The following is a 27,931-nucleotide window of genomic DNA, read 5'->3' on the forward strand; positions in this document are numbered from 1 at the left end:
AAAGACTTAATGTCATTTTTGGGAATTTTCAAACACAGTGATATGTGTGGGGCTGCTCTTGCAATATGTGATGTGTATCAGCGAACATGAAATATCAGCAGAATATCAGTGCGAGTGGACAACGGAAAGGTCAGATGTTTCTCAAGGCAAAGGGCAAAAAATATTAACTAAGTCGCCTTTGTGCCCTGTTATTGCAGGGCTTGTATTAATGTTAACTGTCTGAAAACTTTTTATAATTTTTTTTAATGTTAAGTCAATTTTTCTCCACTGATTTTTATGACAAAGTGCCATCATTGCCCCCCCCTCAGTATAGGTCCAAGGACCACCGAGGGTTGCCTCGCGGCCCTCTTGTGGTCCTCGGCCCAGTGATTGAGAAACCCTGTTTTAGGGTGTTGCAAAGCAAGCTTATGTGCAAAACAAGCTTCTATTTCTGTTGTGTTGAGTTCACATGACCTTGAACTGTAAAAGGAATGGTTTTGGTATTTTCAAACTAAACATATACTTGAGGGGCATTCAAACAAATATGTGTTTGATTAGCAGGAAATTACAACTCTGTTTGTAAATGGGGCCCAATTAGCTTCCACTGTAGGTTTGGAGGAGGTTTGCGGTTGTGTTACCTTGATCAGTACAGACTTGTTTATAAAACACTCTATGATTACTAGTAACAAGGAACTACTCTTAACAAAGTCTTATAAAGTCTTCAAAAGAAGTTCCCAATCCATGTTAGTCATTTGTCCTCAAGGGGCATGTTAAACAGAGCATGCTCAGTGGGTTACTCAGGACCAGTCATATTAGACCATAATGGCCACAGCAAAGGTGAAAAAGGTAACCCGAGTCATGACATCATACAGGTACTTTCTTGGTTAATAATAGTTGGCATCCGCTTTCACCATGTTCCAACAAGCCTACCTCCATCAGAAGGCAGTGGTTTGGGCAGACAGAATTGAATACAATCAAATTAATTGACACTGAAAGCAATTAATGGAAGAAAAAATGTGGAGAAAAAAATCTATGTAAACGTAATCTGTTTGCTAATACTGTTCAGGATGGCGACAGGAGTTTCTGTAGAGGAAGCGAAAGTGCATGGCCTGTGCAAAAAGAAGGCGGGGGAGTGGGGGTCGAGGGGGGGACAGTAATGGAAGCAAAACAGCAGCAGCAGCGACTGGTGGATGGAAACAACTCTTGAATGACCCCCTACATAAATAAGTAGGTAAAAGTACAGGGAACCACATGGATCAGTGGATCGAAGGCCTTGAGAAACCAAAGGTGTAGCTCATAACATCTGCTCAGAAGGCAGAACTCTATGTAAGGGGCTCGCCAAGTCGTTTGGTAGCAAGTTGATTGGTCACCCAATTGGTAGAACCTGAGTGCATGACCTTACGAGCCGAAAAAAAGCATTGTGCGGGTAAACAGGAGATTAAGATTCCTGTAATGTGACATCAAAGACTGACATGGCATGCCAAAGTAACCTGAAACAAGTTGAGAACTTGTGAGCTGAAAAAAGCAATGTGCAGGTAAACAGGAGATTAAGATTCCTGTAATGGCTGTGGAAAAAGAAGGCAGGGGGAACAGCCATGGAAGCGAAACAGCAGCAGCAGCGACTGGTGGATGGAAACAACTCTTGAATGACCCCCTACATAAATAAGGAGGTAAAAGTACAGGGAACCACATGGATCAGTGGATCGAAGGCCTTGAGAAACCAAAGGTGTAGCATCTGCTCAGAAGGCAGAACTCTATGTAAGGGGCTCGCCAAGTCGTTTGGTAGCAAGATGATTGGTCACCCAATTTGTGGAACCCAAATGTATGACCTTGTGAGCTGAAAAAAAGCAATGTGCAGGTAAATAGGAGATTAAGATTCCTGTAATGGCTGTGGAAAAAGAAGGGAGGGGGGAAACAGCCATGGAAGCAAAACAGCAGCAGCAGCGACTGGTGGATGGAAACAACTCTTGAATGACCAACCACGTAAATAAAGAGGTAAAAACCAGAGAACCATCACAAATCAAAGAAATGAAAGGCCACGGTCAAGGTTCTCATATCAACAAAGTGGCAGATTGAATTTCGACAACAGAAAAAAGATTAGAGACAAAGGTCTACATCTGCAAGACACAATGTTTTGTAATGCATGCAAACAAAAAATAAATAAAAAAAATACATTAATTGCTTTGGTACTTGCATTTCGTCGCGGTTCAGAGAGAAACAGATCCATTTTTGTTGATTTTTATTGTTCTACGTTACTTCAACACACAAGCTGTCCTTTGCGACAATTTTATGATGAATGGACCAATAGAAATGCTCCAAAATCACTTGAAATAAAATGTCTTTACATTGACTTACATTGAAAGGTAAGACTGTTTTTGCCTTCTCCTGTAAAGTTGCTGTTTTGGAGATGCTTGCTTTTCTTCGGACAGTGACGATTTGAAAAATTATGCAAGTGAAAGGTGCACTTTTCAGAAATGCAGATGTTATAAATGTCCAAATTATTCCCCTGAAAGAGATAAGACCCCTCAGTTTTTCACCCTTTAATTTTGAAAGCAGGACTTTTTTCCACACCTCTCTTCTGCCCTCTTGTGGTACTAAAGGCTAACTGCATCAAACATTCCAACTCAAGACAAGGCTAAATTTCCTAAAAGTCTCATTACTAAAAATGTCTTTCTACCAACTTCAAAACATGTTCAATCATTTTGTCAGAAAAATAAAAGACAGGAGTCAGGTTTAGATTTTTTCTTTTTATGTGGAAATATGTTACATTTATATTACAGGTATTTAAATGCCCCAAGGGAAAAAAAGTTTTAGACAGCATAAACTAGCACAAACAGGACTGCAACATAATTTAGACAGAAACCGAACATACTGCATCTCAGTGACTTGCATCTGTAGAAATGGTATCCTGATGAAGCCCTAGATGGACTGCAATCTATGTTAAGTGATGCCCAATAAATACTGCAAATGTTGTTAATGTAACTTAAAAAATATATCATAAAATGTACTTTTAAATTGAATTCCATAGGTCTGTGTACAAAAATGTTTATAAATACAACCAGTCTCTACTGACATAGCAGGTACCATTTCTTTGAACAGGTCTCGTCTTCTAGCCTACTAACTCAAAAGTCATCCACATATGCACATAACATGACCCACAACAACGAGGTCAAGCATTTCTTGCCAAAGATCATGGCGTATAGATCACTTGTAGTGAAACAATAATAATTAAAAAAAAAAAAAAATTCTGCCAAAAGAATTTTCAACTTACAGTAACATGACTCTTTTCTAATTCACAATAGTGTGTAAGACAACAAAAAAAAGCAAGTTACAAGTGATTTATAGGCACAAGCTTCAGCAACGACTAATTCAATTGATAACATGAACTGGAACAGAATCACAGTAGCTGCCTTATTTTGTTGACTCCGCTGGCTCCCCTCCAGGTCTCGGTGGCACCTTGCCAAGAGTGAGCCAGGCTGGAATAAGGGGGTGCGATGGTAAGAGCATTGTGCGGGGCTCAACAGTCAAACCTCATATCCAAAGTCTCATCAAAACCCTTGTCTTCATGATGTCCAGCAGCTAAAAACGTGGCTACAGGTGGGCCTGCGGCAGAGGTGACATTCAGCACCCCCCCAGCCCCGCTGCCGGCCGCGTTTCTCACTGCTATGCTGGTGACATTGATACCCAGGGTGAGCCTGGTCTGCTCTAGGGCTTTCTCCGGCACGGCGAACGCCTCCAGTTTCTTCTCACCGTTGGCCATGTAGGAGTTCTGGCAGCCTCGGCATATGCAGTCCAGACAGGCTTTGCGGTTGGAGTAACACGGGCATCGCTGGCCCCGACACGTAAGAACACTTGGGTTTTGGGTGGCTCTGCCGCACTTGCAGCCCTTCTTCTCCTGCGGCTTCTTGTACACCACTTTTGTCGGGCTCCCCGGAACAAGGGGATTGGTCGCAATCCGTTCTTTCGTCTTATCTTTCGACTTGGGAGTGGTCTGTTTTGCCTTTGTGTACGCCTTTTTGGGTCCATGCTGGTCAAGAGGCTTTTTGACACTTTTACTGGGCACCAACAAGGCCTTCCCCACTTTCGACAACCCCCCACCGTTGGGGACAGCCGCCATGTGGGGTGCAGCCTGTGCTGGAGCTTTAGGTTCACACTTGACAGGAACAGTCACAGAGGCACCAAGAGCGGGCCCCCTGATAATGGTAGAGATGGGCAGGGGCAGAATCTTTTCGCTGTCGCTCTCAGAGCGGGAGCGTTTACGGCTAGACCGTGGCACTCTGGGAGTAACAGCAGAACAGGATATTCCAGAGGAGGGCTGAGGGTTCTGCTGTGTGGCCGGATGCTGGGGCGCCAAGACCCCTGCAGAGTCAAGGGGAAGGGAGGAAAGCTGCCGAGAAGAATCAGCAGAGGTGGTGGAACAGCCAAACGGTCCGTTTATGTTCCCTGAAGCCTCGAGGCTTGACTGTAGGATAGCAGGGCACTCATCCTGAGGAACGTGGTCTGGCTCCAGAGTCCTGAGCACCTCCTCAACGCTCAACAAGAGAGTACCCCCATCGTGCTTTATGTCCTCTCCGAAACCGCATATGTCCATGCTGCTGGCACAAAGCTCCTCACCGGCCGCTGCCACAGCCTCACTTACAGGAATTTCATTACTAAAGTTCTCTTGTTTCACCACCTCACCCTCCACTTCCACTGTCACCGGGACATTACTGTGAGGTGAGGGCAAGCTGGATGTTAACTCGTCCACGTTACTTAACCCGTTACAGTCCTGAAGGCCGTTCACCCCTAACGGACTCAGGGTCTGCTCTTTCACCTCGGACGAATGGGGCGACGGATCCTCCTCAGGAGGCGTCTCCGAGGTTGAGGGAGGAGGAGACTGTTGCGTCAAGCTCAGTGAAAGAGAGTCCTCCCCCTGTTTGTTATTGTCCAACGAAAGGCCCTCGTTCAACAGAGCCAGTATGTCCGGGGATCCCCCCACAGCACTTGAAATGTGGGAGGCAAGGGGAGACTCTGCGATGTACTCGCAGAGCTTCCTGTAGCAATCTACCAAAATACATAGCTGCTTATTCTCCTCAAACTGGTCATAGTCCTTACACCAGCTGCAAGACGGCTTCATCATCATCTTTTTGCCTTTACACGTTTTGCAGACATAGTGCTGGCACGATGAGTTGGTCGGGGCGATCGGATCTTGGAGCAACTTCCCTGCGCAAAGAAACAGACTAATTATTTGAGATTAAAAAGACTTCATGGTTGACTTGAAAACATTTCAGCATGCAGTGGGTGCAACTATGTCAGTAGATGGCGCTCTTTGTCAACAACCTCAGTGCAAGCTGCAGGCTGCTACTCACTGTGCAATGGATTAAAAATGTTAAAATCACTCACACAAATCTACTTGTAAACATTTAAGCACCATGCATGTCAAATAGAAATCGCATCACGACATGCAAACCGAACTGCTCATGAATCACTCCGGTTAAAAATATCCCGTATCCCTGTCTGCATACCCATGGGGGGGATTTCCAATGAATTCCACTGTCACCTGCGGTTAATTACACACGGATTAATCTACATGTTCAGGTAGGAAAATGCATGCTTGCACAATTCAGATGCAATACATAGAGCAACGAATGTGCAACTGAACCTAGATTTATTTTATATTCTTAAATGCTTGCAAGGACCTGAAAAATGTGCACTGCCCATGGCACGTGAAAAAATTTGAAAACAACATACCACATAATCAGTAACAGCATGCTAACTGAACAGGCATGCTTCAAAAGAGGAATCCCTTTATTTTGCCAAATATGTGACACATGCGAGGGACTTATCTTGGCGATGTATGACCAGACAAGCACACTTTTAAGGAGACTACACACTTAAAAATGGAAAGAAAATGGTTCTGTATAGAACCATGAGCACTCAAAGAACCCTCTGCATGCTTAAAGGGTTCTTTGCATCACAAAAGGGTTCGTCAGATTGATGGAGAATCTGCTGTACATGGAACCTTTTTGAAAATCGTTCTATACAGCACCAAAAGGGCTTTTCCAATTATTACAAGTTATATAGAACTCTTATCAAAAAGGTCCTATATAGAACCATCTACAGCACATTCTCCATCAATCATGGATGCAAAGAATCATGCAAAGGTTTCTCTGAGTGTTCATGGTTCTATACAGAACCAATTTTCTTTACTAAAGAACCCCTGAAGAGAATAAAAAACAAGAAAGTGACAACGAGCCGATGTGGAATGAGTTTAAAAACGGATGTGTGAATATCTGCAAACCTGCAGATATGAATATCTACACACGTGCAGGTCTAATAAGAGGTATACACAGAATATCAGATGGATAAAAATGAACTGTGTTTGCATTGGGACTCCACGGGGGTGTGTCGTGCTCGACAGAGCCGAGGGGGAGGAGGAGGAGAAGGAGGAGCTACGTGCAAACGACTCAACACATACACATTCATGAGGGGTAAAAAAACAAAAGGCGCTAAAACACTAGATGGATGCTTACCGCACACTAGGCAGGCGAGGGACTGTCTGAAGAACGGTAGTAGCTTATAGAGCTCGGCTAAAGCCTGGGGGTCCCGGGGATCGCACTGCAGCACCGAACGGCAAGCGGACACGTAGAGAGCGGTCGCATTCACCGGGTTCATCCTCAGCAAGTCTCAGGGCTCGACAGATGCAGCTCGGGGAGAAAATAAACAGAGAGAGAGAGATAGGGAGAGAGAAAGAGAGAGTGAGAGAGAGAGAGAAAGGGGGGGAGGAAAGGATCACGCAGCAGGTCCCGCCGGCCAACGTTCTCCACAATGTGGCCCAGTCAGATTAATGCCTTGGCTAGGAAGGAAGGCGGACCTCGCTGACCAACGCCGTCCTCCGTGATAATGTTCACGGGCTGCAAGTCCGACGTCTCCGCAGACGTTCCACGCGGTGACCGGAGCCCAACTCGTACATATATAAGCTATATAGGTGTATATTATAATCCACGGCTGAGCGTTGTAGCCCGGTTAGCACGGGGAGCTGATCAGCGCACACGTACGCTGGAAATGTCTTTCCACAGAAGCACAGCGGCGCACATCGCGTTCAGCACAACCACCACCACCCCATTACTTCTGACGGCTTTTCCTCTCATCCGTGACAGAAAACGAGCCCGAATGATCATCATGAGCTCGTGCTGAATCCGAAAAAAACGACCCTTGCTGGGAAGAAGAGGGCCTGTTTCTTCAGGGGGGATGAGGAGGAGGTGAAGGAGGAGGAGGAGGGGGGATATCAGCTTCTTTCGCCTTTTTTCGTTTTCAAATTCAACAACAATAACAGTGGCGGCGCTCTTCGCCGCGGAGGAGCCGTAATGCTAACGCTAAACGCTAGCTGGCCTCCAAAGAGCAGCCCGGAGCTGCTGGATTCAAACCTTCCAGATTTCTTTCCACCTGCTGGGGTCGCGTTAGCTCCCCGTCGTCGACTCCAGTCGTCGTTTCGCGGCCGCGGCGCCGCTTTTTCACATCACCTGCCTTCCTCGCGGCGAGCGAGCCGCCGTTAGCGTTAACGTTAGCGCCCGGCGCAGGCGGAGAGCCGAGGAACCAGTGTGTGTGTACGGATATATGTCTGTGTGTGTGTGTGTGTGTGTTATTGTGCCCCTCTGCTTTTCATGGCGCTGCAAAAACAAAACAGGCCCGCTTTTCGGACGACTTTCTCGCGAGCCGCCGAAAACAACGTTAGCTTCAGTTCGTTAGCTTAGTAGCTCACGTCAGCGACATAACTTGAAGTACACGGGCACGGCGAGGCAAAAAGGAAAGAAGAAACGTCCAAAAAAGCATGAAAGGAGGCGATAGAAGCTGCTCCACCGGTCGCCAGCGAGCTTGAGCCTCGGCTCCGGGAGATCAGGAACAAAACAGGCCGCTTTTCTCCGGTCCGGGGTTTGTTGGGTTTGTCCAGCCGCCCTGCCGCCGCCTCGGGACGCGTTGGGAGCGGGATGCCGATCGTAGACGATATCCGACTCTCGGGGTCCGGGTTTCTGCTGGGGAAACGTGTAAAATGTGCGGTGTATTTGTGTTTGAAAAGGCTGCTGGGGCTGTAGCGATTCTCCCCTCCCTTTTCCTCTCTGCATTAGCACAAGGAGGGGGCGCTGCTGCTGCCGCTGCTGCCCCCCGAGTCTCGCGAGAACACGGCGAGGTCCGAGAACATGGCGGGATTGAACTGTTCCCTTGGTTACATAAACGTTACGTAGGTGGAGGGCTGAGGAGGAGGAGGAGGAGGACAGACAGGGTCGTTTCTCAACATTTAGGGGTCCTAAACGTGATCTTACGTTGGGCTGACGCCCACCCCAGTCATTTTATTCAGCAAGAATGGATATAAACGAATAATTCGTACATAACAGACTGTAGTCCATCTGTTTATCTGCGTGCTTTGTTAGCCCCCTTTTACCCTGTTCTTCAGTGGTCAGGACCCCCATGGACCCTCACAGAGCAGGTACTATTTGGGTGGTGGATCATTCTCAGCACTGCAGTAACACTGACGTGGTGGTGGTGTGTTAGTGTGTGTTGTGCTGGTGCGAGTGGATCAGACACAGCAGTGCTGCTGGAGGTTTTAAACACTGTGTCCACTCACTGTCCACTCTATAAGACACTCCTACCTTGTCAGTCCACCTTGTAGATGTAAAGTCAGAGACGGTAGCTCATCTGCTGCTGCACAGTTTGTGTTGGTCATCCTCTAGTCCTTCATCAGTGGCCACAGGAAGCTGCCCACAGGACGCTGTTGGCTGGATATTTTTGGTTGATGGACTATTCTCAGTCCAGCAGTGACACAGTGGTGTTTAAAACTCTCTCACTGTTTTTGTGATGTCACACAAACCACTGCATTTACATATATCTGTCTTTGCAACCTATAGCAGTTAAGTACCCATTCACATCGAGGCTTTAGGGAGGGATATGCTTTTTGAAAGAGGCACAATAAAGGGCAGCTAAGCAGAACATTTCTATATATCAGTTTTAAAGGCCCACATGTTTAATTCCAGTGGTGGACGAAGTCCACAAACCATGTACTTGAGTTAAAGTAGAGATACCCAAGGTAAAATATTACTCCAGTAAAAGTAGAAGTTCCTCCCTTTAGACCTCCACTTGAGTAAAAGTACAAAAGTATTTGCCTTCAAATGTACTTAAGTATCAGAAGTAAAAGTAAAAGATTAATTATAACTCTGATGTCCTATTATCATTTTTGTAACATGACTCTGCTTCATTAACTCAGGTGAAAATACTCCAGTGTCACTCTTGGTAAACCAGTCTTTTAATAGAATGTCATTCATTAGTCTGAGGCTGATTTCTATTAAAATTATCATAAGCACAAAACACTGAAGGCAAACAGTTTCCATCAGGTAGTACTGAGTGGCTCTGAAATCACTTTTTACAAACAAGCAAAGTTTCAGTTTAACTTAGTTACAAGTTTAAGTTTAATAAAAACTTTAAACTCAGGTTCACAAATGAGTTTTCCTTTACTAAACTGCGTCTGTAGGTCTCTGTTCATAAACATAAACTAGCCAAAACAAATTTACTATAAAATGAAATAGTGTTTGTATAAATTCAGAAAAAAGACACGTCAGTCACAACTACATATGTGTACATATTTCTATATTGTGGTCTATTTACACAAAGTTAGGTTAGTTCATCATTTATGTTGAATAGACACTCCCAAAATTTTACGCTGCTGCACTGACGTTGAACCGTCTGCCTGCACTGGGTCGGTATGACCAACAGGTCAAAACAAGCTCAAAACTAAGTGCGCTGTGCCCTGATTGGTGTTCTTGCTTTGCTCTTCTTACGTTTTGACGTTACGTTTTTATACACACATAAACCAAAAGGAACGACAGATTTCGCATAATGTAGAGGAGTAAAAAGATAAAAGATATTTGACTCTGAAATGTGGTGAAGTGAAAGTAAAAAATCACCCAAAATGGAAACACTTCAGTAAAGTACAGATACACAAAAAACTACTTAAGTACAGTAACAAATTACATTTACTTAGTTACTGTCCACCACTGTTTAATTCCAAGAGATGAAGTGAGGTGGGAAAATGGTCATGTAAAGTGAATTGCGACTGTTTTTGATACATAGAACCAAACAAACATCACAAAAGTGGACTTCAGGGAAAAAGAAAAAAAAAAACAATACAAGAAAAATGTAGGATATGGCCTATTTAAAACAATAGCATGTGTCCAGATGTTTGGTAAGAAGTCTTGTTTTTCCTTCAACAATGTAAAACATTTTAGTCTCTTCACATCACATTTCCCAGAGCAGTTGACAGCCTTTGGCACAGCGGTGAAGAAATAAATTAGAAGATTTACAAAAAGCATAGCTTGACTGCTACATAACTGAAGTTAATGAGGCTTGAAGCTGCCCAGCATCTTTCAACGGGAGAATAAATACTGACCACAGCAGTGCTTGTGCTTCTGGATTTAACTGCTGCATTTAATCATCACACTGTAGATCATAGGACACATCATAAACAGCTTGAAAACTTGGTTGGTCTTCTTGGAAGTGATTCTCAACATATTTAACTGGAAGACAATATTTTGTTAGTCTATACGACTTGGGTAAGACAAACATGACATACTCTGTGGTGTGCCGCAAGGCTCTGTACTTGGCCCACTTTTATTTTTTTTTGCATATGTTTAACTGGGTCAGATTGTTAAGAAGTATGGAGTCCGTTTTCGTAGTTTTGCATACATTTTAATATGGAAATATATTCCGAGATACATTTTAGTGTTTGGACTATATGCCGGCATGGATTACACTGTATTTGACTTATTTCAAATATACAAAAATATATGTCCATATATTGTTTTTCCATGTAGGTAGTCCCTCTCATTGCTTTCACAGACTCAGCAGATGTGGAGCAACAATTTAAAAATGAAGAATCAACTGAAGGTTGTTTTATATGAGTCCTAATGGAGTGTTAACATGAGTCACATGACTTGGACTCCAATCATGGATTTACTGACTTCAGACTCAATTCAGCGAAATTAAGAAGACTCTCAACTCGAGTTTGACTTTAACACCAATGATTTGAGACCTGACTTGAGACGTGCACTGAGTTGTCAGTTTATCAGATATCTCTACCTTGTATCTACATTCTTGTTCTCATCTACACCTAAATCAAAAAAGTATATTCACTGTCAAAGTACTGTACAATTTAACAGTCAATATGCATTTTTTTAAAAAATAATTAAATGCATGCAAATAAACGAAACATACACCGATCAGGCATAAGATTATGACCACCTCCTTGTTTCTACGCTCATTGTCCATTTTATCAGCTCCACTTACTATATAGGTGCACTTTGTAGTTCTGCAGTTACAGACTGTAGTCCGTCTGTTTCTCTGCATACTTTGTTAGCCCCCTTTTACCCTGTTCTTCAGTGGTCAGGACCCCCATGGATCCTCACAGTGGATGTGAGTGGATCAGACACAGCAGTGCTGCTGGAGTTTTTAAACACCTCAGTGTCACTGCTGGACTGAGAATAGTCCACCAACCAAAAATGTTCAGCCAACAGCGTCCTGTGGGCAGCGTCCTGTGACCACTGATGAAGCACTAGAGGATGACCATCACAAACTGTGCAGCAGCAGATGAGCTATCATCTCTGACTTTACATCTACAAGGTGGACTGACAAGGTAGGAGTGTCTAATAGAGTGGACAGTGGGTGGACACAGTGTTTAAAATTTCCAGCAGCACTGCTGTGTCTGATCCACTCAGACCAGCGCAACACAGACTAACACACCACCACCATGTCAGTGTTACTGCAGTGCTGGTAAAATACTGTACATCTGAATAACTACAGTCTTAAGGAAGATGTTTTTTCAAGGGTTCTTTAGTAAAGAAAATGGAGATGTCGAACCATGAATATTCAAAGGACACTTTGCATGATTAAAGTGTTCTTTGCAACGTGCACAGGTTCTTCAGATTGCAAAATTGCAGAGTGCTACATAGAACCATTTTCAATAAGGTGCTATATAGAACCATCTACAGAACATTCTCCATCAATCTGAAGAACCATTTCACCATACAAAGAGCCATTTAATCACGCAAAGGGTTCTTTGAGAGTTCACGGTTCTATATAGAACCATTTTCTTTACTAAAGAACCAGTGAGGAACCATCATAGTGTGTACTTGAACTAGTGAAAGTGTTGAACTGCAGTAAAAGGCAGCATTTCTAAGAACTTAAATGACTGTAATTTTACAGATCATTGAGAAAACAGACTTTTATTTTGTTTTCTTTTTAATGTTTATCATATGTGCCCTTTATATGTTTACAATTACAGTCAGTTAGTGGTATGGTCACCTATGGTCTCCTTAAACACCATCAGCTCCTGCACCTCCTCCTTCACTCCCTCCTCTTCTTCTGCACCTTCTCCACCATCTTTACGTCCTCTTATCAGATCCTCATTTCATCCTTTTCCTTCTCCTCTACTGAACAGCTTCTCCGGCTTCCCCTGCTTTTTCCTCATCCATCTTTTCTCAATCCATATTCTCTCAGATGTTAGTGACCAGCTCGGTCAGGGCTTTCTCGTCCACTTCTGAGAACGTTTTCTCTGGTTCCAGCTGAATCTGCTCTTTGATGGTAGTTTCTTGATCTGAACATTCTTTGAAACTGTATTTTTCCTCCTGGTCGTCCTCATTTTGTCTAGAACAGCAGAAGAACCTCATTTTGTTATTGTCTGCCTCAGTGTTGTGTTACAAACTGAGCAGGACTAGAATTTTATGCTCAGTGCAAATACTCTGTGGCCGTTACCATACACTTTGAAAAACATGGTTCTTCAAGGGTTCTTCAGTAAACAGAATGGTTCTACTGAGAATTATGAGAATTATTATACAACTATTTCATGCTCAAATACAGTTTAAAAAGAAGGTTCTTCAAGGGTTCTTTAGAAAAATGGCTTCAAATAGAACCATGAACACTCATAGAACCTTTTGCATAATTCTTTGCATCATGAAAGTGTTCTTCAGACTGATGGAGAAGGTGCCATAGATGGTTCTATATAGAACCTTTTTGAAAATGGTTCTATATAGCACCAAAAGAGGTTCTTTTATTACGGCAATGTCAAGCTTGTAACAGTAGAAACATTTTTGGTGCTATATAGAACCATTTTCAAAAATGTTCTATGTACATCTATGGCACCTTCTCCATCAGTCTGAAGAACACTTTCATGATGCAAAGAGCCCTTTAATCATGCAAAGATTGGTTTGAGTATTCATGGTTCTATGTAGAACCATTTTCTTTACTATAGAACCCTTGAAGAACCATCTTTTTTAAAGTGTGTAGTTCTTTACATGGTGAAATAGTTCATCACACTGATGGAGAATGTGTTGTATGGGGTTCTATATAGAACCTTTTTGAAAATAATTCTATATAGCTCCAAAAAGTGTTGTTCTATTGTTACAAGCATGACTTCGTAACAATATCAGAACCCTTTTTGGTGCTATATAGAACCATTTACATGTTCTCCTTTAATCTGAAGAGCCATTTTACCGTGCAAAGTACCATTTAGGCATGAAATGGTATATCCAGAACTCTGTCGGACCATTCCCTTTAGAACCCTTGATGAACTCTTTTTTAAGAGTCTAGTACTTTTTTCTATGTGAAATCACCATCATGAAGTACGTTCCGATGTCAGGTACTGTGTGGAACATGTTGTTCAAATAAAAGTGTTTTGTTCTGGACAGTGACGATGTGCTGTGGTCCACATGTAACTGTTCTGTAACACAAATACTCTGAATTTGAGATGAAACCGTGACTGACAGGAACACAGATAGAACATGAAACATGAACGTACACAGATGAACCAACCTGTGAAGATGAGGTTCACAAAAATATTCCCTGTATCAGTTACAGCCCTTCACAGTGCAGGTTCTGCTCCACTGTTTGTCATTGAAATAAACTGAAATAAATGATTTGTCTGATCTGCGTGTTGTGATACATCAGGGGGTCCCAATCCCAATCCCAGTCCTGGTCCTGGAGACCCCACACTATGCACATTTTTTGTGCTTTGTCTCATCCAGCACACCTGATTCAACTCGTTAATTACTCCAAACACAAAAATGTACAAAGGCCTGTGGAACATATTTTCATTTGAATTCTTTGATAATGATAAACGTGACAAGAGGGAAAAAAAGGATTATAAATGAATGTATTGGCAAAAGTCAATCAATAAACAACAGTACAGCAAATAAGTGCTGCAAACTGTTTCATTAATGAAGGCACCACGGCTTTGGTGACTATAACGAAGCTCAGCGACCACTGCTTGGGAGTTTTAATTGGTAGTATTTTTAAAAATCAGCCATGCTGAATGAAGAGATGTGTCTACTTTATAAGCTGAAAAAAGGAAATAACAGGCAGAAATAAGTCCTGATGTAAGGTCACTGAATGGCCTTCAAGTGGCAGAATTTTTCGGACAAAATGACACCCAGATGCGGCCGTTTCATTCATTCTTCATTGTTCAATTGGCTAAAAGCTTAGGACGTGTCTTATCTAAGACAGAGATAGCACTGCTTGACTTCAGGACTTTTGCTTTATTTGGATAGTCCACTTTAGATGCTTTGTAGACACTGAATTTACTTTCAAGTTACATTGAATTAAATATCTACTAAATTGACCATAATTTTCTTTAACTCTAAATCTGCTCTAATCCTAACCTCAACCCAAAACCTAAACCCAACCCTCACCCTGATCCTATCTCTAACCCTGGTCCAAATCCTAACCCCCGGTCCAAAACCTAACCCCAACCCCACCACTGTTTAGAATCAACAGATAGTTTGTTAACAATTTGAACATCTGTAGATAATCAATAGGGGACTATCCATATAAAGTGAGGCCGTTTTTTTTCCTGATCTGTGTTTTGCAAATGGATGTATAGTTTCGGTCCTAAGATCTGATTGGCTGAGCAATAGATATACTTACCTAGATGCCGCGTTGTCTGTTGTTCTCTAGCTGAGGTGATACGTTTGCGCGTCCGCCATGTTGGAGCGGTCAAGATCCGCTTGTGAACAAACGCACTTACACTGAGAGACGAAGAGTCTCAGGATTAAATCGGCCACAACTTCCTTATTACTCAACCGATTCTCACCAAATCTGTTTTGTTATAATCCTCAAACACAGATTAATCCAGCTGCACTGACTGCTCTCGGTAGCCTTTATATCTTTAATAACTGATCGTGATAATTAGCCGTCCAGACCAGCTGGAAAGTATTCAGTCTGCACCTGAAGTTAAAAACCGAAGCTCTGATAGAAACACAGTCTCACACACATCAGCAAATCCATCAGTGTGTGAATCACTTCTAATCTTAATACACAGAACAATAAAATAAACCCTCCAAAAAACACAGTAAGAAGGTAAAATTAAGATAAAATTGGCTTCCTTTTCGCCAGCTTCTTGTTCGAGTTTGCCCGTTCCACCTTAATGGTGCAGCAGTTACCTTCTGGTGCCTGAAGCTGCACCATTTTAAGGTGGAACGGGAACATTCGAACAATAAGATTGCTGATGCGCCATTTAAGGTGGAACGGGAAAATTCGAATGAAGCGACAGACCTACTGTATGCTGGCTTGTCCAAACATCTAATTTTATGTCCATTTCTACTTTAAGTGAAGACATTTTAGGGCCATTTTCTTATTTCTGCTTGGGGAGCACGCCCCCAGTCATGTAATTTATTTATTTTTTAAGCCGTGCAGCGCTGCACAGGATCCGAGTTGGAGAACACTGCTGTCTCCTTTAACACCAACCATCAAACTCCAGTATTTTTAGAACACAAACACAACTTATGAATAATCCATTTTTATTAAAATGCATTTTGTTGGTACTGAACAACAACAACACAGAAACAAAATGTAGACTTCTCTCCAGAGCAACTGTTAAAATCTAGTTGACCGATTATTCCAAGCAGGGTGGCAGGAAAATGACTTCTTGATCAAACAAACTGTATATCAGTCATAAAGAAAAAGAAACCGCCCGTCGGGAATTTTGAAGGCCAAACAGTTTTCTTCCCAATAGCTGGAGAAAACGCACATAATCTCTCGTCTATGTGGATTTTCATTGAGAATTAATGCGGGTAGGGAGTGACCAAAAGGGAAAATAAAACAAACAAAACAAAAAATAAAACAGCTAATATTTAAATTTTTGTTCTGGCCATGAAGAAATACTTCCAGTACAGTTTGGGGACAGACAACAACAAAAATATTGTGCCAAAAAAACAACAAAAAAACCAAAAAAAAAAACCAAACACTCGAGTTCCGATAGCTCTTGCAAATTTACTTAATTGAAAATACTTTTTAAATACCTTTATTTAAACATAAAAAAAATGAACAGTCAACATGGTGAACGAATGGTAACCCCCCCAGCTTGATGAGTCCTAATTAAAATAGCAATGTAGTCTATAGGCACCATCCTAAACAAGGGATATGACATCACTCGTGAATACCACATTGACGCTCTAAAATGAAGGCTGATGCGCTTTCATACGCGGGACGTCACGTCCCGATAGATAACAGATAACATTCACAGACACACAGTATCGTGTAGATGTTCTACAGCTGGGACGTATTCACAGATGGAAAGTTGACGGTCAAACCACTCGAAGAGGCTCTTTAACCAGAGGAGGTAAACGCAAACTAGTAAAGTGTAAACTGGCGAGCTGTTAATATCGCATCTGAGGAAAAAACCAAGCTGCTGTTGAACTCCTGATAATCCCACTTTCCTCCTCCGTATGTGTGTGTCCACATTTAAAGTAGGAAAACTCGCCGAGCGCCAAAGTGGTGCTCAACTCGAACGCACCGTGACGTTACATAAACCCATACAGTATGTACATGAACTTCACAATCATTTTAAAACGGTGTTAAAATATGCCACGCTTTGCAGGGACTTCATAAAAAAAGGGACAAATTTATATGAGAACGCTACAAAACAAAAAACAAAGAGTTCGTTTTGATGTTTGATGTTACGTATTCGGCCGCGTGTACCGTGATAAAACAGAAGAGATGGACAGACAGGAGAGTCACGCACTGGTCCTCACTAAAACTCAGTATGATCACCAAACTTTTCATCTGTGTCAAACATGTGACTGTGACTTTATCACTGAGAAAAGCACAAAAGTCTTTTGCTTGAAAATAATGTTGAACATGTGATTCTCAAAACACGGTGCTGCTTGATTGGAGAAATGACATTGCTGGTTGTGATTCCCCCACAGAATCTGCTCTCTGCTTCAAAACATTTGCATACCAAATCCCTGCGAATAAACAAGAAAAGAAACTATTAACATAACTATCTTAACATATCGCTGTTGTCTGAACAAAACCTTTTATCTCCGAAATGGTAACTCTACAGGAGAAGGAAAAAACTTATTTTACTTTATTGAAAGTCAATGGAACCAGACGTTTTTCCAAGTCATTTTGGGTCGCTTCTTTTGGTGCATTCATCATGAAATTTACACACAATATGAAGGGCAAAAGGTATTTTCAAATTATGTTAAAAACTGAAAAAACGACAAAAATGGAGATAAAAGGTTTTGTTCCAACACCAGCGATATATATCATCTTCATTTTTGTCACACATAATTTAAAAACGCCAGCTGCCCTTTACATTATATGCAAATTTCATGATGAATGAGCCAATATAGATGGTCCAAAATTACATTAAATAAAATAGTTTTTAACATTAAAGGGGAATTCCACCAATTTTATTTTTTTGTCTGCATAATTTTATGGTTAAAATGTAAACAAAGTCGATCAGAGTGGTCTGATGTGAGGTGCTCCATTTTAGAGTTATGTACCAAGTCAGAATGGTTCTCAGTGGTGGTGATGGGAACCAGACGTCTGAGGAGTTTAATGCCTCTAAAAGCTCCCTCACAGAAAGTTATTACACAGAATTGTTAGTCTTCCTGATGGTTGAGACACTGTTTTACAATAGTTTTATGAAAAAGATTTAATCTTAGACTGTAATTTTTTTAATGATTTCATCGCAGAGGGGTACATGCAGGCAAAATAGTCCCATGATATGATTCTAAAAACTTTTTTTGAAAAGATTTTTTTTAACATTTCGTACAAAAACTCAGAAGATACGTGTAGGTTCACTGGTGGTTTTGGATAGTAAATAAAATATCTATATTTGTGTTGTAGTCATGGTGACCCCTGGTTCCTATCACCACCACAGTAAAGAAATCTGAGTCTTTACAATCAACCACTTCACACCAAACCACTTTGACTTTGTTCACATCTCAAGGACTGAATTATTCAGAATTTTGAATAATTGGTGGAGTTCCTCTTTAACTCACATCAAAGATGAAAAATGTATTTTCTTTCTTTCTTGTGAAAAAAGCCATTTTGGAGACACAAGGTTTTGTCTCAGCAGTGAGGACACAATCATATCATGCAGAACTGGCATAAAAGATACTTACAGAATCATCTTCTATAATTGCTGTGGAGTCAAAAAAGTCTGGTCTGAGTTCAGCTCTCTCTCGTCTGTTTCTTGATGGAGGCTGAGACGAGAGAAACACATTAACAGGAATGTTCCAGTTTGAGAAAGACTGTCTACACTGATACAGTTTTACTCATCAAACCAGAGTTTGATGTCATAAGAGGTGCCTTGAGCAAAGAACTCACCAGATCTATCACCATGGTGTCTTCAAACTCCTCATTCATGTCCTCCAACTGACCACGCGATGACATCATCACATCCTCAAAGATGGGCTCTGCGTCATCTTCCATTAAGCCACGTCTGAAATGACAAGACATGAGGAGGTTGAAGCTCAGTGGCCTAGTCACATGGCCAATCATAAGCAACAATGTGTATCATCTGGCAATATAAACAGCTCCTCTTAAAGGATTTTTTGCTCTACCATGTTACTGAACATGGTTAACATCTCTAATCTGGGGTGTAATGAGTAAAGTAGTGGGTGCAAACAAGAAGGGCGAGTCGATATCGTTATTGATACTGATATACCACAATACTGCTTTTCAGTTTCCGCAAAATTCTTAGTAATACAACTGATAAAACATCTGATTATTGAAACGGTCATTTAAACAGCATACTCTGATTTCTTAGATCGGAGTAAGAAATACTCGGTCTAGAAATCCCGATTAAGAAGTCTGATAAAGAGAGAGCTGGATTTCAGCTCAGTAATCAGATATCTCAATGCATGTAAACTCTTACTCTGATTTCTTTTGGATTTCTCTGTCTGCGCATGTGTGAAAACAGATGGCGGCACCGGAAATAAGTGAGCAACATTGCAGCGAGACACAGCAAAACACTCAGAGCGACGCTGAAACCAAATACATGCTTGATGAAATGAAGGATTTAAATATTCTTCATCTTCTAGGTAATGTGTGTTCATATTTTCAGATAAAGCGGCGCAATGTTTTTAAAAAAAGCCGCAGTATGAACTTTGAGTTTTACATTATGTTTACACCATGTCTTCTTCTGTGAGTTTATTGGCTGGTTTCAAAGCAGAAATCAAAGCAGAAATCTGCCTGACTCATGTAGACCTGGAGTTTAAGTGCACATGAACGCGTTGACTGGATTACTAACAAAATCTGATTTTCCGCAGTTATCGGATAATTAAGTGCAGGTAAACACATTTATTGTAAACTGGTACATTGACTGTCCCACAGATCAACCAATGACAGCTACTGTTGTAACACTGACAAAACCCTTGAATAACCTTTAAAGATAGCGTGACACGAACTTCACAAAATCTTTACAAACCGGCGAGTTTGTTTTGTGTCTGACCACTGAAAATGTATGGAAGACTAGAGACAGCAGTGCTGACAGCGAATAACAAGACTTTGATGGTTGCGACCGTCTGAGTGTACATTAGATATCAGACAGTCTGTGTGCGTTTGTGGGCAGAGCATCTAAGGCTGAGATTACTGCAGTACTACCGGAGTAGCTGGACTGGGAGGTGAACATCCCCAACGCTAGAAGTACTTACACTTGTTGCCTTACGCCGCCGCTTCGCGCCTTCATGTAGTTCATGCCGCCTCTCTCTTTCCTGTTCACCTCTTCCATCTTCTGCTGGTCGAGCCATGACATCTGCATCTGTGGACTGAGAGGAGACGACACAGGTGGTCACGCAAGAAAACAAGGACGAGTGAACAGTCACCTTGTAACAATATCTGGAAATCTTTCATCAGCAGCATGTGTGAGTGCTTATTTAGGTCTGGTCCATACTTGTGAATGTAGTCGGGTTCAGAGCCTGGTTCTGAGGAGTCTTGCTCTGGGATATGTTCTGCTGCTTGTCGCGGGTTCTCCCTTAGCACTGTGGATGTGAGCTGCGGTGTCTGCAAACCTCCAGGAGTCTGAATGGTGTCGTTGCGTATCACCCACGAGCCGTCCACACTTTCATCTGCTGCTTTATGCACAGAAAGAGAGAGAAAGCAGAGATCAGCATTGTGGTTAGGTGCTAAATCTAGTCCCTAATCGGATACAAGGCAGTGACATAGTGCTGTGAGACTTATATGGAGCAGGAATACATGCAGGGATTTAGCCGGGGAAGAGGAATTCAGATATGGCTTCTCTACCAAACCTCAGTTACTGCATAACTCCGCATAAACTCTAAATGAGCTTTGTAATGTCTATTCTAAGAACTTCATAAATGTAAATCAACTGAATTGAACAGAATATAATTTTTTTTTTATTATTTGTCAAAGGAATTTTGTCATAAAATTCAAGATGTATAGACTTGGTATAAGGTATATTGGTATAAGGTTAGACTGTCCAAAATTAGACCTAATTTGCATTCTACATGTGATAGGTGCAAGCAAGACACTGCAAGTTTACTACATATGCTTTGCACATGCCCAAGATTACATCACTTTTGGAAATCTATTTTGTATACTCTCTCTAAAATCCTGGAAGAACCAATAGGCTACTCTCCTTATATTGCATTATCTGGTGTTGCACCACCAGATACCCCACTAAAAAAATATAAATGCAACATACTGGCCTTTTGCACTTTGCTGGTCAGGCGATTAATACTGCTTAGGTGGAAGGACCCTCTTCCCCCTAATTATTCTCAGTGGATCAAAGAGATTATGCAATATCTCAAGCTAGAGAAAATAAGATACTCTCATCAAGGATTTGTACAGAGACCTTATAGGATTTGGCAGCCCTTCCTGACATATGTGGATAAAATGTGACACCACAATATGTATTTATTTCAAGTTACAATACCCCAGTTTTCATGTAATACTGGAATTTATAGGGTGGGTGGGATGAGTGGGGTTTGGGGGTATGGGACTGTTTTTCCTTTGTATATTGTGAAATCTTTGATAAAAAGACTCATGGCAGACTTCAGCACACTACTTCATTAAACACACCCGATTCAGCTCATCAGCTAATTAGCAAGGCCTCCATGAACTGAATTCAGAGCGTTTTATTCTTCTCCAACAACATTACTGTTTCTGAGAAATTAGAGTATATATATATATATATATAATCTATATATATATATATATATATATATAAAAATAAAAAGAATCTAAGGGTAACCTCACCGTCTGTACGTTTCTTGTGCAGTGGCGGTCGGCCCCTCTTGCTGCGCACTGTGCTGGCTCTGCTGGTGGTGCTGCCCGTCGTAACAGACATGCGGTCTTCATCTCCTCCCGTTAGTAGAGAGTTCCTGTAGGCGATCAGTGGCAACCATACATCCTCTCTCCGCTCCATCATGTACTCGGTCATGAACTTCTCCAAGTATGAATGTCTGCAAACACAATTTCATATTATATTTTGATATTGCTACAGCATATATAACCATAACATATCTGTTTCTCACTCACATGCACACACAGACACACACACAGACACACACACGAGCACTATTTGTGTAATACTGTTGCTGAGTAATGCTATGCCTAGACCTAAAGCTAACCTTAACTTTAATGTCAGCACCTAAAATGTACTGTTTTGGCTCTTTTAGTTTTTCTAAATAAGGTTGCATTTGGGGATTCCTGCCTTACATCTACAAAATGGTCATGTTTTTTTCTAACATAGGGACACAGTTTTGATCACAGAAGGACAATCAGCCTTTTCTTACCAACACTGATTTCACCACAACATATTTACTTACACAGTCTTTTTATCCTGCCGGAGAAGTTTGGAAGAGAACTCGCAGAGCACTTCCAGAAAAGCCAGGTTTGGGGGAGGGTACTCTGCTCCTTTGGGGTTTGGAAACTTGAAGGCAAAGTCAATTCCATCCCTGAAAAAAAGGGAAATAAAATAAATCGCACGTTTGTAAAGCTAAGCAAGCTCTTTTTAGAGCAAAAAAAACAAACAAAACAAAACAAAACTTTGAAACCGCTTGCATTTATTTTTTCCTCTTTTTTTTCCAACCTTCATTCAAGCTCTGAGTACCCTCAGGGAGACCCTCATTTACAAAGTAGCCAAGCCAATACAGAAATCAAGGATTGGGGGGGAAAAAAAAAAATCGGATTGTAAAAACATATTAAATGCTAAAAAATGCAATGTTAATAATCATAATAGTAAATAGTATTAAAAAAAAAAAAACTTAAAATTGCAACAATACAATAACAATATATAACAGATCACACAGAGATAACAGATTAAATAGGGATAAATAAATAAAAAATAGGTAATGAAATTAAGGAATAGAAGATGTAAAACAATCCATCTTCCACAAACAGTTTAGTTTGTAGCTGGACTCTTTAATTTGAAAGAAATCTGTGCACTGATCTGCAGAGCAACCTACTTGTGCAACGTTGCTACTGCCTCCCTGGTTTTGATCTGGTCCAGTCCAAAGGTGAGAGCGAAGCGGCGGGCCAGCTCTTTAATGCCACTCACATGGGAAGAGGTTCGATCCAGGTTGGGCCCCTGATCCTGCACAAGCTCATTAAAGAGCTGAGAATAGACAGAAGACACACAAGTAAGAAAAGACAAAAGATGTGACAGACGATAGAAATGCACTGGCAGACACAAGAGGGCACTTGCTAATCTGCTGCATTAAAGTTACATTTAGGTACTAGAAAGGATTTCTAACTGGGAATTACCACAGAGAGTGAGGCTGAATTCGACATGGATCAGAAGCTTACGATTCTGAACAGATTTGATTATGATCGTAATCTCGTTTCTCACCTGTTGCAAACTGAGTATAAGTGTTTTGGCACACTGGATCTTATCCGTCTGTCTGGTCTTGCTCAGGGTCTCCTTGATGATGTCGCCATAGTCATTGTAGTACTAAATAAAAGCAAAACAAGAATCATAAGTGATCGCATAACAAGTCACAAACCCACTGCACAGATAACAAACTTTAAAAAACACCACATTATACCTTCATATAGTGTTTAAAGATGTCAGCTGCCGCAGGCATGTCCACAATGTCGTATATGATGAGCTTGCTGAAAGCAGCAAGAAGGTTCCTCCTTTTGTGTAAAGCCTCAATTTTATTGGCTTCATCTTCCTCATCACCCTCTACAAAAGGCCAGTATAACAATGCAATAGAGATCAATGGTTAGAACATCTATAGGGATTCAGCTGGGGCTGAAAGATTAATCGTTTTCATATCGAAATGCAGCAAGAGCTGCAGTTTCTGTTATGGAGCACATCAATAACAATGCGGTCTTATGTTTTCAATGAGTAATTTTAACCCAATAACACAGAGCTTGCGATAGTCAGAACCTACCCATGTGCTGCAGATGTGATATCACTACCACAACTAAATGGCAGAGTAAGCCTTCATATCTCAAGCCAAAAAAAGCAGATTATCTAGGGTAACGCTTTATTTGGATGGTCCACTGTAGATGCTTTGTAAATGCTCATTATATCTTTTCGTAAAATTCAACTAAACATCTGTTAAATGCAACCGAACTTTAAGTTGAGTGTTATGTGGAGGATCCACTGCAGATGCTTTGTAAACGCTCAGTCTCTTTATAAGTAACATTCAACTAAATATCTATTAAATGCAACAAAACTACCAGTTCAGTGTGAAAGAGTTTATTAAATCTATATATCTCTATATTATCCCTACTCCTAATCCTAACCTCAAGGCTAAACTTACATCTACTCCTAACCTTAACCCTAATCACAATGTGGACTGAACATCACCAGAAAGTTTGTTAATGATTTAAGTATCTGTAGAACATCTATAGGGGACCATCCAAATTAGTGTGACCAAAAGGAATGGGCCTCATTCACCAGTATCTTCCTAAGGTCTTTCATAAATGTGTTCTTGAGAGCGATCATAAGAAGAAGTTCGTCAGATTCATGTTGTGTTCTTAAACCACAGAACTGTTCACCTTTGTGCTCTTGTGTGTGTGTGTAGATTCTGTTCTTACCTAATAGCAAATCCCAAATAAGAAAACACTGGTGAATGTCAGAATCTTCGTGAAAACTGTGTAAGTGGGTTTAAAGAAGAAATTTTGGTACTACTTTAGAATAAGACTACCCTTATAAGCTGTTTATTAATGGTTTAAAATTAGTTTATTAATGGTTATTAATTAGGTCAGAACGCCTTAAAAATCATTAGTAATCAGTTATAACACATTATTAAAGGGGGAAAGTAAAATAAGCAACCAGCAAGAACTGCGGTTTAACTACACACTTAAAATGATGGTTCTTTAAGGGTTCTTTAGTAAAGAAAATGGTGCTTTACAGAACCATGAACCCTCCAAGAAACCCTTTGCATGATTAAATGGTTCTGTGCGTCGCCAAATGGTTCTTCAGATTGATGGAGAATAGAACCTTTATGAAAAGAGTTCTAAATAGCACCAAAAAGCGTTTTTCTACTGTAACAAGCCTGAGATCACAATAATAGAAGAACACTTTTGGTGCTATACAGGACCCTTTTCAAAATAGGTTCTACATAGTGCCATCTACAGCACATTCTCCATTAATCTGAAGAACGCTTTCACGATGCAAAGAACCCTTCAATCATGCAAAGGGTACTTTGAGTGTTCATGGTTCTATATAGAACCATTTTCTTGACTAAAGGACCCTTGAAGAACTATCATTTTTAAGTGTGTATATAAATGAATGGGGTTTCACTATTAGGCAAATAACATCACTGTTGCCCTTTTTATTTGTGTTATAACTGCTTATTAATGCTTTTTAAGGTGTTTATGGCCTAATTAATGCCCATTAATAAACTAATTTTAAACCGTTTATAAACGTTTTATAAGGGTAGTCTTATTTTAAAGCGGTACCGAAATTTTATCTTAAGAACGGCTGGTCAATGAGGCCCAATGTTGGCACAGAGTGTCTTTAGAGAAGTTTACTGAGTCTTGCCCTCAACTACAAAGGATCATCTTGGAGGACTCCAACTGAATGTTATAGTCTCTAGAAAATAAACCCGTACTTTAAATTTGCAACTCAGGTTTAAGCTTTAAAATGACTAACTTGTTCTCCTTCGTTTAAATACCTTTGAGCCATTCTGATTCAGAATGTGTGGCAGACAGAAAAGGAACACGCACCCATGCTCTGGTTCTCGTCGTCCTGGTCAATGAAGACGTGGTCTAGCACAAAGCTGAGGAGCTCGCTCTGCAGGGTGTTGTCTGGATTGAAGACTAACGGCTGCAGGGCTTCTCTGCTCCCTGTGGTCAGCTGGTGGCTGAAGATCATCAGCAAGTCACACAGCAACATGAATGCCTGCGGAGATATTGAGGAGCACACACTGACTCACTAAGGCCGGCCCAGACAGCATTTCACAGGCTTGGAACACACTGTTTCTAAATAAGTAGTCAAACAATCGTTCTCAATCCTACCCTCAAAAACAAAATACTTTACATACTTCATAACTAACCATACTTTTGAATATGTTCATTTATTTTAGACAGACAATCAAAACAGTGCAATTTTTCAAACCGCTGGTTTTTCTTATGACAGATGTCCCAAAGACGCCAACAAACTGTTAATTTATGCTATAATGTATAATGTCTGCTGTAACATTATGTCAGATATAAAGACAGGCGAATCTGACTGGATTTTTAATTACCTAGACAGCCACAATGATACATAAGCGAGTTCAAGACATCATTTTTTTTTAAAATTCCTTGTTTTGCAATGTGTTTTCATAGTCCTTTTACTGAATGGATATCCAAGGTCACATGCCATTGCTAACTTAGAGGGACGTTCAACTCCATCATGAGTGAAATAACCTCGATAAGCAACACATTTTGTGAGTCTTTTGTAATAAATTAGTGAAGATTTACGGCAGCTCGCATCACATAGGAATCAGTTAAACTGATCAGCTCGTTCACTTGAATGTTGTTCATCGGTCAATACTATAGCCAAACATATAAACACACACACACACACACACACACACACACACACACACACACACACAGATCTCTCTTTAAGAGTTTCTTTTTTTTTTGTTGACCATTTTAATATATATATCACTAGCTTCTAACTAAGGAAAATGGCTACATTGGCTTTTTTTCACACAGCAGGTAAAAGTGGCTCAAATACAATCTTTTTCTCCATATGTGACAGAGATGCGTGTCTGTGTGTCAGTGTGACCAGCAAGAAATGCACTGAATCTGATGTTTTCAATTCCGATTTGAGACGCTTTCATATGTGGTACTGAAATCGGATACGTATCCGATCTGCGGCAACGCGAATCAGTCTGCGACTTTTTTGTCAATCCCACTCGACATTCATCATTTCATGCTGCTGAGACCTCATAAACATTTAGGCTGATGTTTCTGTACCAAAAAATTAGAAGAGACCGCAACCGCTCCACGTTCAGAAGAGATTTTGAAAGAAAGGCTGCAGCGTCAAAGAACAGTTAATTGTCTGAAAGCAAAGTTTAAAGAATCCAAGGACACGAACCAAAGAAGTGACCGTGCCCTTTTTATGGCTCGAACACATTCAGGGTGATCAGCCCAGCTGTCAGCTTCATGATGGCTTTTGTGATGCTGGTGAAGATGAAGCTGATCCTCTGGGAGCGACTGGCGTTCATTCATAGTCAGGATTGTTTACGTCTGGATGAGCCGCGTGGAGCAACGTCACGTGCTGCTCTTTTACGCATGTGGTCGGATTAGGAGCTGATCTGTTCAGACTGATGTCGCATACAGATCACATTTAAAAGATAATGTGAACAGCCAAACAAAAAAATCATGGGGGTGGTGGGTCGGGTTGTGGGGGTAGTAGCAGTATTCAGCCTTTAGCTATTGTTATCTGGGTACGACACTTTTCTTTATAGACTAATAACAAGCCCATCTTTGAGTAACTGCATTTTCCTTCTGGCTCTATGATATGTTTTGTTTAAAACGGTGATAAATGAGTCTCTAACTCTGAAAACATTAAGGAATCCACAAGAGTGTTACAGAATCCTGGGGAGGTCTGAAGTGTTAACAAAAGACTAAGCTTCTGAAAGCTAAATAAAGGAAAAAATATTCAACATGACGAATGAATACGCCAGTATCTGAATGATTCAGGGCAGCCCTTGATGTTACAGCACAAAACATGCATAGAGAGTAACACAATAGAACTGATACACAACGACAAAGATAAATAAATACATATACTTTGCTTTTTTGTCTGGTTTATAATTGTTTATATATTTATTACATTGTAGTTCTCTCACCTGCTCTTTCACAGGAGTGTTCACATTTGACAGGCACTGCTGGCACACAGCAAGGAACGACTTCACAACTCTTCTTAGAGCAACAAGGTCATCCTGGGAAAGAAAAAGAGGAAAAAGCATGGCATTACATTTCCTCAGTGTCTTGAAACGAAAGACTATTTAAGTGCATTACCAGTTTAAACTCAACACTGTCTGTGTTTACATGCAAAGATTTTTGCCAATCCGATTGAATACATTCCGATTACAGATTAAGACTGAGGTGTTTATTCTCACTCTACTCAACAATCTGATGAAAAATCTTTGTTTACATGCTCACTACAAGTAATCAGATCCAAAATTACACTGCGTGCGTGGAGAACCACTTAGTGTAGACGTTACCA

At 41.0% G+C, this 27,931-nt stretch overlaps 2 protein-coding genes across 3 annotated transcripts in view; both read right to left on the reverse strand.

The window, feature by feature from the left end:
• Positions 1-2,692: 2,692 nt before the first annotated feature.
• On the reverse strand, positions 2,693-8,090 carry msl2b (MSL complex subunit 2b). Its single transcript, XM_036558204.1, has 2 exons — positions 6,492-8,090; positions 2,693-5,181 (listed from the first exon to the last, which is right to left on the reverse strand). Exons 1-2 carry the CDS (start codon positions 6,631-6,633, stop codon positions 3,497-3,499), a joined length of 1,827 nt encoding a protein of 608 aa, XP_036414097.1. The 5' UTR covers positions 6,634-8,090; the 3' UTR covers positions 2,693-3,496.
• A 9,019-nt stretch (positions 8,091-17,109) lies between these two features.
• Positions 17,110-27,931, reverse strand: part of stag1b (stromal antigen 1b) — a 41,330-nt gene continuing 30,508 nt past the window's right edge. For both annotated transcript variants that reach the window (XM_036558330.1, XM_036558329.1), the window contains exons 23-34: positions 27,552-27,644; positions 25,432-25,606; positions 23,295-23,434; positions 23,099-23,200; positions 22,716-22,864; positions 22,077-22,205; positions 21,505-21,710; positions 20,180-20,357; positions 19,941-20,054; positions 18,613-18,727; positions 18,408-18,488; positions 17,110-17,240 (exon numbers count right to left, since the gene is read on the reverse strand). In XM_036558330.1, the coding sequence (XP_036414223.1) occupies positions 17,217-17,240; positions 18,408-18,488; positions 18,613-18,727; positions 19,941-20,054; positions 20,180-20,357; positions 21,505-21,710; positions 22,077-22,205; positions 22,716-22,864; positions 23,099-23,200; positions 23,295-23,434; positions 25,432-25,606; positions 27,552-27,644 (1,506 nt within the window). In that variant the 3' untranslated portion in view covers positions 17,110-17,216. The remainder of the gene's footprint in view (positions 17,241-18,407; positions 18,489-18,612; positions 18,728-19,940; positions 20,055-20,179; positions 20,358-21,504; positions 21,711-22,076; positions 22,206-22,715; positions 22,865-23,098; positions 23,201-23,294; positions 23,435-25,431; positions 25,607-27,551; positions 27,645-27,931) is intronic.

The sequence above is a fragment of the Colossoma macropomum genome, unplaced genomic scaffold, assembly GCF_904425465.1.
Source record: "Colossoma macropomum unplaced genomic scaffold, Colossoma_macropomum, whole genome shotgun sequence".
NCBI lineage: Eukaryota > Metazoa > Chordata > Actinopteri > Characiformes > Serrasalmidae > Colossoma > Colossoma macropomum.